At 44.7% G+C, this 12,261-nt stretch overlaps 1 protein-coding gene across 3 annotated transcripts in view; it reads left to right on the forward strand.

Moving 5' to 3' along the window:
• LAMA2 (laminin subunit alpha 2) overlaps window positions 1–12,261 on the forward strand; it is a 546,302-nt gene that overhangs the window by 317,331 nt on the left and 216,710 nt on the right. For all 3 annotated transcript variants that reach the window (XM_077162869.1, XM_077162870.1, XM_077162871.1), the window contains 2 exons: window positions 1,998–2,125; window positions 10,789–10,875. In XM_077162869.1, the coding sequence (XP_077018984.1) occupies window positions 1,998–2,125; window positions 10,789–10,875 (215 nt within the window). The remainder of the gene's footprint in view (window positions 1–1,997; window positions 2,126–10,788; window positions 10,876–12,261) is intronic.

Below are 12,261 nucleotides of genomic sequence, written 5' to 3' on the forward strand. Positions count from 1 at the left end.
AGGTGATGGGCCCAGAGGTGGGGGTGATGGGCCCAGAGGTGGAGATGATGGGCCCAGAGGTGGGCGTGATGGGCCCAGAGGTGGGGGTGATGGGCCCAAGGGTGGAGGGGATGGGCCCAGAGGTGGAGGTGATGGGCCCAGAGGTGGAGATGATGGGCCCAGAGGTGGGGGTGATGGGCCCAGAGGTGGGGGTGATGGGCCCAGAGGTGGGGGTGATGGACCCAGAGGTGGAGGTGATGGGCCCAGAGGTGGGGGTAATGAGCCCAGAGGTGGAGATGATGGGCCCAGAGGTGGGGGTGATGGGCCCAGAGGTGGAGGTGATGGGCCCAGAGGTGGGGGTGATGGACCCAGAGGTGGAGATGATGGGCCCAGAGGTGGAGATGATGGGCCCAGAGGTGGGGGTGATGGGCCCAGAGGTGGAGGTAATGGGCCCAGAGGTGGGGGTAATGAGCCCAGAGGTGGAGATGATGGGCCCAGAGGTGGAGGTGATGGGCCCAGAGGTGGAGGTGATGGGCCCAGAGGTGGGGGTGATGGGCCCAGAGGTGGGGGTGATGGGCCCAGAGGTGGGGGTGATGGGCCCAGAGGTGGGGGTGATGGGCCCAAGGGTGGAGGTGATGGGCCCAGAGGTGGGGGTGATGGGCCCAGAGGTGGAGATGATGGGCCCAGAGGTGGAGATGATGGGCCCAGAGGTGGGGGTGATGGGCCCAGAGGTGGAGATGATGGGCCCAGAGGTGGGGGTGATGGGCCCAGAGGTGGGGGTGATGGGCCCAAGGGTGGAGGTGATGGGCCCAGAGGTGGGGGTGATGGGCCCAGAGGTGGGGGTAATGAGCTCAGAGGTGGAGATGATGGGCCCAGAGGTGGAGGTGATGGGCCCAGAGGTGGGGGTGATGGGCCCAGAGGTGGAGATGATGGGCCCAGAGGTGGGGGTGATGGGCCCAGAGGTGGGGGTGATGGGCCCAAGGGTGGAGGTGATGGGCCCAGAGGTGGGGGTGATGGGCCCAGAGGTGGAGATGATGGGCCCAGAGGTGGAGATGATGGGCCCAGAGGTGGGGGTGATGGGCCCAGAGGTGGAGATGATGGGCCCAGAGGTGGGGGTGATGGGCCCAGAGGTGGGGGTGATGGGCCCAGGGGTGGAGGTGATGGGCCCAGAGGTGGGGGTGATGGGCCCAGAGGTGGGGGTAATGAGCTCAGAGGTGGAGATGATGGGCCCAGAGGTGGAGGTGATGGGCCCAGAGGTTGAGATGATGGGCCCAGAGGTGGGGGTGATGGGCCCAGAGGTGGGGGTGATGGGCCCAGAGGTGGAGATGATGGGCCCAAGGGTGGGGGTGATGGGCCCAGAGGTGGGGGTGATGGGCCCAGAGGTGGAGATGATGGGCCCAGAGGTGGAGATGATGGGCCCAGAGGTGGGGGTGATGGGCCCAGAGGTGGAGGTGATGGGCCCTGAGGTGGGGGTGATGGGCCCAGAGGTGGGGGTGATGGGCCCAAGGGTGGAGGGGATGGGCCCAGAGGTGGGGGTGATGGGCCCAGAGGTGGGGGTGATGGGCCCAGAGGTGGGGGTGATGGGCCTAAAGAGTTTGGGTGATTAGCCACAGTCCTGGTTAAACCATCAGTTTAAGCGAACAAATGGTTTTGCCTTGAATCGGCTCTAACTTCCACGAGGCATGTGTGCTCCGGGCTCCGTGACTGTGTAAACATGTACACCGAGGAGAAGACAACTTCAGGAGAAAGGAAAGAGGATCTGCATACTGAAAAAGTGTTTTATAATGAACCCCAGCCATCTTGGGTAAACAGGCATATGCTGAAACTAGCATGTCCTTTGTAAGCTAGATAGTAAATTACTTTCAATGCCACGTCATCTGCTGCAAAATTGACCATTTAATGGGAAGACGTGGTTGTTCTTGACAGGAAACGGGCTGATGACTTCGTGGGCCTATTTTTGGCCACGTATTGATGTGTGGGCCTGAAACGTGCCCCTCTGCTGTGCATTTCTTCCTCAGAACTGCAGGGACCACACGGGCGGGCCACAGTGCAGCGAATGTCTTCCGGGTTTCTATGGCGACGCGACGAAAGGGACCGCTGAGGACTGTCAGCCGTGTGCGTGTCCACTCAGTGCCCGCGCCAATAAGTGAGTCCCACCGCACCTCCGCCAGCGAGCCTGGCATCCAGTTAGGCAAACTGGTGTTGGCACCGAACATGTCCTTTCTCAGATCTCATCACGCGTCAATAAGCAATAGATGCCTGAGTGAATTTCTCAGGAAAGTAATATGAATTTTTTCTGAGCAGAAAATATTTAAGTTGTGAATATTTATTCCTCAGAATTTTAATCTTTTGCTCTCGTTTTGGCATGTAGTTAGTGAGAGAAAAGTCAAATGGAATTTCTAAACCTATCCCAAAGGGCAAAAATATTTTATATATACACATGCACACACTGCCTTATGATATAACTAAAAGAGCATTTATATATATATATATATATATATATATATATATATATATATATATATATTAGTTTATCTCATTAAAGTAGTTGTAATTGCAAGTATCATATTGTAAATAACATGAGTTTTGACATATGGGTTGTAATTTCCATCTTAACGTACATAAATGTCTTGAAACAGTTTAGCACAAACTTCATTCAATTTCTCTTGCCATCCAATTTTCTTCTTCATTTTTTTTTTTTTCTAATTATTCACCCAGGACAATAATAGCTTAGAACAGATGAAACAAAGCAAACCAAAACAAACCAGGCACACCATTTTGCCTCTTCTGTCTGCCTTTTCCAGATTTCTCTCTTACGGCTACCCTCCCTTCCCTAAAGGCAGCTATCCCAAGTCAATAACTAAAACAAGACGTGAAACCAAAAATCATTGTTAATAGAACATTTTCTTTTGAACCTAAATCAACATTTTTTTAACTAGTACACAATTGTAAATAATAATACCTTTAAGTGAAAGGGATTTTTTTTCTGAGAATCCTCCTAAACTTAGTGTCTCCCAGAAAACCACAACCAAATCCCAAACCCTGGGTCTGCGGTGTGGACTCCTTCCCACGTGGAATCTTGGAAGATGCTACTGTCATTAAGTGTTAGTTAGTTCCACTGAATGAAGATGGGCCTTCATCCAACATGGCGAAGTCCTTAGAAGCAAAGGAAATTGGGTGCGAAGGAGAGCGTCTTGATGCACTTCTAGATATTTCTACAGGCTGTGGTCCTGGATATTTTAGTGAAAGCCCTCGGGGCTGGTCTTTCAGGGTGAAGGTGTCACCGAGCAGCTCAGACCCTGAGCTCCTACCTGAGAAGCTTCTCAGGAAAGTGGTCTTCTGTTAGTCCATTCAAAGGAAGACGACAGAATGAAGGCTTTGAGGATAATTCTGTGATTAGGTTTAAAAATCCTTTCTGGAGCGGTGCTTCCTACTGTCCAGCCCAAATTAAATCCTTATCCTCCTCCCCAACAATCTCCTATCAGGATTTTCTACCTTAGTCATAGTTTAGAAAGGTAGGGAAAAAACTGAATGTTTAATGAGAGCAGATTGTTGTGTACTAAGCTGAGGACTAAGCACTGTATTAGGTCATATTTTATGTTCAAAACTAAATGGTAATGTTAACCTCATTTTACAGAATGGGAAATGGAGGCTCTGAGTTAAAAAATAGCATTATGGTACCAATTCATGTTGGTTTAAATGCTGTGCTCCATACTTTCCAGCTGTGTGACTTTGGGCAAGTTCCTTAAACCTGCGCCTCAGTTCTTCCATCATCAATTATGATGATAGGACCCTCTTGTATGGTTTTTTGTGAGGATTACGTAAAGTAAAACACATCAAGCACCTAACAGAGTGATTGGACATGGTGAGCCCAATGCAAAGACTAGCTGTTGTTAAGTAACTTGTTCAGGTAACAAAGTATTAAATTGTTGGACTCAGAATTTTTCCTTAAATCCCATGTGTTTCCCAGTTCTCTATAGCATGCTCTGAGGGCTTCTAAATATTAAAAATACAGGTTACATTTTAAATGATAACACTAAAAAAATTAACTGATCCAGGAGATAAATCCAGTTCCCTAGCAAGTCCCTGAGAAAATGGGAGATTGGTTTAATATGTATTTGAGATTAGAAAATTTCTAGAGTTTAGGGATGAGCCTGAATGTGGGCCCCTGTCTGACGAGCCTTTGACAACCAAGGTGTCAGAGAAGAAGGTGGAGGCAAGAGGGAAACGAACTGAAAAATACTGAGTATAAGACGATAAATGAAGTAAATCCCCCCATAATTAACAACTAGCCAAGCCTACGTTGGCCACAATATGACCCAAGGCTGCCCTCAGGTGCACAGGGGAAGCCCTGGACCAGCAGCGGAGACCTGCGCATTCCCTCTGGCTCTGTGGTGTCCTCAGGCACCATCCACACGTCCACATGACCCATCGCTTTCACCGAGGAAGGCTGCAGGGTGGCTCTGGACACTCATTTCCGCTGCATCTACTTCTCAGCCCGAACAGCACAGATACTGACACAGCCCAGTCCCACAGAGCTGGCCACTCATTGTGACTTGCAAAACCTGGCTAATACATTTTTAAGACTATGTGATTGATTGAATTTGTAGATATTATGGCTTTACTCTCAAAACTGACCAAATTTTAGTATAAATGCAGAGGTGCCCTCAGGGAGAAATATTTGCATAGGTAGTTATAGGCATTCACTACCCACTGTTGTCTCTATTTCGTGGTGCTTCCACTTTGCCAATGGGTTCTAACTCTGTTAATGAAAGAAAAAGAAAATTGACAAGTATTGAGGTATCATCCAGCAGTGACAAAGGGTTTGGGGCCCCTGTGTCTGGGATGATATATTCTAAAATATATGGATTCCAATTTGGTATAATTAAGCTGATCTTGATTTTTGTAAATAAGGACAACTCAATTATAACAATAGTCATTACACTGAGCATTTAAATATCCTTCAATTTTCAAGATGCTTTACCCATATTATTTAATTTTATCCTTTGAAGTAGAATTGGGAATGTAATAGTATCCTATTTAAAAATCCAATTTAAAAGCAGCATTTTCATACCTTGAGAGGTTAGTTATCAACTTATAAAGTTTATAAATCCTATTTTTTATGTGTGTTTGCAATTACGAAGTCTTGACATTTAAGACAACTTGGAAAATTGTCATAGTTTAGATGTACAATTGTCAGGGAAAATCCATTTTAATCTAATAACCTCAATTGTTTTTTTTTAAATCTCTAAGCAGTGGGACACGTAACGGCTTAGGGGAATTATTATTTAAAAATAAAAAACTTTTAAAAACTCATTGTTGTTATGAATTAGAAGCTCATGACAAAATTGAATATTTGCACATAATCCATAAGATGAAATCTGAATTTTCAGAGCCTGTTCAGGAAAAAAAGAGCTAAAGGTTGCTGCAACCTTCATCTAGAAATGTACAGCTTAGTGATAGTTTTGCTTGGTGATTTATCTATTTAATCCTTGGTCATAAATCTTATAAATCACAGGCATTTTGGCTCTAAATTTCTTAGATAATATTGCTAAATAAATCAAATGTGTAGGGAGATAGAGATATATTGGTATAATTATTATGATGTATGAATACAGATAAGCATATAATATTTGAATTATACATGTATCACTTCATCAGTTATTTACAGTGTCCACTGTTTACTTGGCCTTCTCACCTTAATGATGTATATATTCTAGCTATAGATGGTTACTAGATAGTGAAATTTATCCCGGGAGGAGAAAATCAAATGTAAATGTTTCCAGTGTTTTATAATCATTAAGTTTTTGGCATCACATAGCTTATAGTCTAGATAAGGAATGAAAGAGACACGTGGATTTCTGCCCTTGAGCACTTAGGATGTGTTTTAGTAGAAATTATTGAAATAGCCACAGATTTTTACCAGATATATATATCATAAAAGTTGAAATATTCTTGGCATGAGTCTGGAGAGCATTAAGCCCTCTATAAGTTCTCCCTACTAATTCAATTGTGAATACTACTCTTTTGCATGTATCAGGAATGTGAAAATTTAATTTTTGAAAGAATGGAACTGTTCTGGAGCAGGCTTTTTGGCTCATTCAAGGGGCCACATTGAATTACTGTTAAAATTAGTACTTATAACAGTGACATAAATATTCCAAGATAAAAGGTAAATAAAAGGGACTATCCAATTCAGCAACATTTCTTTAAAAATGATAGAGTTTTAGATATATTAGAACATTATCCTGAGCAGTGTTTTGTATTCACGTGGGTGTGTGATTATGAGGACTCCTTCTAATTCTTTATTCCTGAGGGGAAAACTAAAGTCCAGAGGAATGAAATGCCTCAGTTGTGATTGCACAGCTTGCTTGTGGCAGAAGCAATATTAGAACCTATATATTCTGACTCACCTCTCTGTGCTTCTTCCACTGGGGCTGTAGAAATAGAAACCATTGTGGAGACATTGCAAACAAGCAAAAAAATTAATATGACTTAGTGTGAGATAAACTGTGGGTGTTTGCTGTAAAACATGACTTTAGGGTTTACAGCAGTTAAGCCAGCTCAAATGTAAGGAACTAGGACAGGTAAGAAAGTACAAGGTTAATTCTTTAAGTAAAGTGAGTACCGTGAGCAGTAAACAAATCGACATACTCTAGCAAACTTTTTAATGTATTATTAAATTGGAGCTGTACTTTATTGTGGTACTACGCCAAGTCTTTGCTTTTATATTTTGTTGTGTGAAAAGATGAACCAGGCCTATGACAGTGCCCCCTTTTCCCATGTTTAGGGAAAGATTGCAACCAAAGACACAGTTAGAAAATAGCCCAAGTCTAATTACAAAATCCATTCGCAGACATTAAATCAAATTTCACAGGATTTAAAGATGATTAAAGAAATATGTTTGCTTGATGGTTCTCCTGAGAATAAGTAGAACAGAGATCACTGAACTGAAGAAGGAAAAGCTTACAGAGAAACTTCAAAAATTCATGCGACTCAAATCAAGCTGGTGAAGTTTTTTCTTCATTTTTCTCTTTCTCCTCTCGGTCTCCTGTCCCTCTAGCAGTTGTCTTCCCAGATTCTCATTTCCCTTGCCCCCTGCTTCCTCATGGACACTGCAATGGCTCATCTCCTTTGGCTTCTCTTTCCCTACAAGGTGTCCAAGATAACAATTGGCTCAGGGGCCTCCTGCCTCCTATTGTATATCCAAATACAGAACAGCCCTGCTTGTCTAAACCTAATGATGCAAATTTTACCCCACGACCAGGTGGTGAGAAGTTATTTCTTACCGCAACACAGACCCAAGAGGTAATTTAGTGTTTTATGTTCCAAATGCAAGAGAGGTAAAGAGATACAAAATACTTTCACATATTTACTTAATATGTGTTTAATTTTGTTTGGGGACATTGAATTCACCTTATATGGGACCATTTTATGTTAAGACTGAATTTCAGGGCCCACGGGTTTTCTTGTCAGAAACCATTGACCTTCTATTGAGCTCCTGATGTACTGTCAGCTTGTTGATGCTCTGAGTCATTCCCCTGTTTCCATGGGCCATGGAAAGGCCCAAGGACATATGTTGACCAACCACTGTCAGCTGAACTTCCCTTACAGCGTGTCCTTTGCACTCTAAACGCACCCTAGACTTCATATTATTATTTTGGCATTATATTCTTTTTAACCTTATTGCATCATTTTATCTCGATGTACATATTCTGATAAGTAGAGTTAAATCCTTTTGGGATCAATGCTGATTGTATCTGTATGAATGTATCCACGTATATGCCCATATACATATCCACATACCTATTTACATGCATGCACTCATGTAAATATTCACGCAAGTATCTGCATACCTACATGCATATTCATCTTTACAAATTGATCAGAATAAACATTAAAAATGCATGTTCTGTCACTGAAATACCTATTTCCCTGTGTAGATCCTACCCATTTATTCCAGCAGCAGCATCTCTTCCTTTGCCCTGTGTATGGAATATTCCTGCTGTTCCTGGACCTGGTGTTTCCTCTGTGGCATGGAGCAGCTATCCAGGAAGCAGAATATTCCCTCGGAGTTAAGGGACATACCTCCAGGAGCCCTGTAGCTCAGCCCTGGCCGCTAGCTCCCACTTCCCGTCACACAACCGGCAGTTTCAGGGTTGGGCCAAATTCAGAGCGAAGTTGCTATATTTGCCAATCCAAATTTGGTAGACAGTTTTCACTCTGTGTTTTTTGTTTTTCATTATAATTTTATTTTTGCTGATAAATGCCATACTCTGCCATAGCTATACTGTAAGGAAGTGAATCTTCAGTCTGTGTGGTTTCAAGAATCTTGAAGATGAATCCAGAACTATTTCATGAGGATGTTTCATTTATATACATTATGTTGGGTGTTGATATAGAAGCTTAAACTCGCTGAATCCTTCCCGGTAGGTTTGAATGACTGCGGGTATAGGAAGACGAGCTTTAGATGGAGTAGCAGTCCTGGGTCCCTGCTAAGTTCTCCTGGTGTTACCATATGAATGTGGGCAGCAAAGATGATGCCAGCTCATAAAATTATTGTGAAGATGAAATAAAATAATTTGTAAAAATACTCTGAAACTGGAAATAGCTAGTCAAATCTAATATATTCTCATTACTTAATTTTTTTTCCTTCAAAAGCGTTGACTTTTGTCACTGAGACACATTTTACTTTATTTCTGTCAGTTTTAACTGACTCGTGAGTTTATTTAAGGAATTTGAATTCTGTGTTATAAATAGTTTTCAAGTGTCAGGAGCCTCGTCAGCCACCCTCAACACGGCTTGTGGTGAGTTGATTCAGGGCTTTCAAAATAGTCGGTGCAGTTTCCTTTCGGTCCTGCCAGTGCCTGAGTGCTGCAAAGCCCGGGACTCACGCGGGTGGAGTCGTTTCTCTGCAGACGTGAGGTCGTGTGGCGTGCCAGCTTTTGGAGAAGATAGAAGTGCACTGGAGAGATTTTTTTTCAAAATGTTTATTGAATCCACTCTCTCCTAAAGCCCCTGAAAGGAAGCCCCTAAGGGAAGCTTCCCTCCCACAGGGCCGCGGCACCCACCCAGACCCAGAACCACCGCGCTCGTATTGGGGAACACTTGCAAATTCAGATCACCTCCAGCAAGACTTTCTCTTCTTGCCCCACTACATTCATTTAGGGTTTCCACTGAGCTGAGTAGTTTAAAGTGCTGGAACCACTTGGCTCTGACTGCTTTCCACCATCAGAGCGGAGCCATTATTGTTAGGATGGTGAACGGTGCAGCTTCTCTGCCAGTTCCTCAGAAAGTTAAGTTTAGAATTACCATGTGACCCAAAAGTTCCTCTCCTAGGATTGTCCCCAAAGAAACCAAAAACAGGGACTCAGACCGATACTTGTATGCCAGTGTTCACTGCAGAAGTATTTACAATAGCCGAAAGGCAGAAGCAGCCCAAGTATTGCTGAATGGATGCACAAAATGTGGCACACGTGCGCACTGGAATATTCTTTGGCCATAAGAAAGCATGAGGTTCTGAGACCTGCTGTGATGTGGATAAACCTTAGAAGCATTGTACTGATGAAATGAGCCAGGCACACAAGTCTAAATACTATATAATTTCAGTTGTGTGAAATACCTGGAAATAGCAAATTCATAGGGACAGAAAATAGATTTGAGGTTACCAAGGGATGGCGGGAGGGGGAGGGGAAATTGTTGCTTGATGGCTACAGAGTGTTTATCAATTTTGAAAATGTTCAAATAAAATTTAAAAATCATAATTATTGTTATCAAATCTTTACAAGACTCCTATGAGTTAAGCTAGAGGAATATTAAGTATTATTTAAAAATGCCACCCATGATCTGATTTGCTCAGAAGTAAAATATTGCGAAGTCACACAGGTGTCGGGAAGAGAAGGAGACCAGGCCTTGCAGACCTTAATTTGTCATCCACCCTTGAAGACCTTTAGTCATCAAGCAAGCCTCTGCTGACGTGTGCTCTCATATATAACAGAAAGTCACTCTGTTTAGAGAGAATAATACCTGGGTGTTGTGTTCCCATGGCAGGGCGGCCACTGGGGCAGTGTGCCAGCCTCGTGGGGGTTCACTTCTCCCCCAGAGCCACAGGGGTGGCCGGAGAGGACAGCCAACGTCTGCAGCTGGCACAGAACTGCTCTGCTGGTTTCTGCTGCGGTGTCACCTCTCTTTCGGTAGACCCAAACTGTACATATGTGCAAGCGAGAGGTACGCTTTGAAACATGCCAAGAGGTGTAAAATGGCAGAGTCATTTTGTTTTGATTTGTTTATGCAAATGTGCACACTTCGTCTCTTGGGAAGGTTTTCCCTAGGCTCCCTGCTGTGTAAGCCTGTGAACACACATTTGCAGCACATGCACACACACCCCTGGTAGCAGTGCTGGAAGTAGGATGTGTTCCCCCTCACACACACACACACACACACACTGAGCTCTGCAGTATTTCTGACAAATTGCTCTGGGTGCAAAGAGAGTCTGGGAGGCTGTGGCTTACCAAGCCGGGGGAGTCCCTAAAAAGTAGCCGGACATTCCCACTTGTGACAGTCACACGTCCATTAATAACATGTCCCTGGGATCCTGCTCTCCACGGGGCCACTCCACATCTGCAGAAATAGCTGTGTCTTTTCATGCTCTGTTGGCCAGGCCAGGTGCCTGTTGGGGAGATGGGAGCCACCAGCCTGCTGCCCTCTGTAATAGCACTGCTGGTGGAAGGGGGATGAAGAGATGTGGCTACTGACTTGGTGTATTTGCTTCTCTCTTGTCCCTGTCATCTCTCAACAACGCCCACCTAGCTTTAGCCCGACGTGCCACTTAGACCGCAGCCTTGGATTGGTCTGTGACGAGTGTCCCGCCGGGCACACCGGCCCGCGCTGTGAGAGGTAAGCACGCCCTGCACCAGCCTTCTGCACGAGCTCTGCCTCGTGTGCTCCTTTGCACTGGCCCAAGAAGGCTGAAGTCTCACCACACTTGTCAAACAAATGCATTATATGTTTACGGTTTATTTATCCTCTGGAAATTGCTCTATAAATCTCCATTCACTCCAAGAATATTTGATTAATGTTTTCATCTTAAAGGTTAAGCATTGACCTACAATCTTTCTAGAAAGTATTGCTCAAGTGGAAGTCATACACTTAAAGATTTATCTTACTGTCTACCTTGGCACCATTTATTTTTCATAATTAGCTTTGTGCCTTTAAAATGTGGCTTCAGTGTGGAGTTCGTATTGCAGCAAGTGGTCCATCATTTACCTTAAATATATTTGAAAATACAAACCAAATGTAATTTATTACGATGATTGATACCCTCTTCTAATTACTCCTGAGCCAATATTTTAATTCCTGTTGAACCATGGATATTATTTCATGTAATTTGCATGATTAATTTTCCTCCCAGAACGTTTTTGGAGAAAAGGTCCTCCTGTAGATTTGGTCTCGGTGTGAAAACCTCATTCCCTGCCCTCTCGGTGTCACTGCCAAACATGACCACTTCGCTTTGGTTTCAGCACTGAAAATAGTTCCCGTTGCTGCCCACTGCAGGGCAGGGGAAGCGACCCGCTTTCACCCTCCATCACCAAGGCTGGCCCTTAGAGGGCTTTTTCTGCCCTTCCTTCCCTGCCTTCTCGGCAGCTGTTGCCCGTTTCAGCCAGAGTGCACAGCCAGCGAGGCAGGAGCCGGCCTCCCAGAGGGAGTTTAGCCAACGGCCAGCAGTCTGGACAGGGCGCCAATGCCTGTCCCTAACAGCCACGAGGACTGTCTGGGAGCAGAGTAGCATCTGTACATTACTAATGGAAGAACAGGTCCAGAATAAGTAGGATTTATTTGCAATGAAACATGGGAGAAACTGGAGGTCTTTAATTATGTTTTAGAAAAAAAAGGGCACGTGGCTATTACTCGCTGTGGTAGGAGAACATGTAATTGCCAAGAGAGGTTTCCATCCGATGCCCACCGCCCCCAGCCCAGCTCACGACAGCAGCCTTCTTTTTAGCAACTGGAAAACGCTGTTCTGTCATTTAAGGCAGTTACACCCGCGTGTCTAGGAGAATCTCTGTCGTGTCCATCCTGCTGTGTTCGTGCCTTGTATCTTCCATACGTGTGAGACAACAGCTTCTGAACCATCCTCAAATTAAAATCCTGCACGTTGTTTACACAGCGCGTTGAGCAGCCATCCTGCATCAGGCGTGGAACTGGGCTTGGGAGATAGACAGGTGCGCCATAGCACCCTTTCCTCAAGCCATGCATGTCTTTATTTAATACAGTGAAAGTGGC

The sequence above is a fragment of the Tamandua tetradactyla genome, chromosome 5, assembly GCF_023851605.1.
Source record: "Tamandua tetradactyla isolate mTamTet1 chromosome 5, mTamTet1.pri, whole genome shotgun sequence".
NCBI lineage: Eukaryota > Metazoa > Chordata > Mammalia > Pilosa > Myrmecophagidae > Tamandua > Tamandua tetradactyla.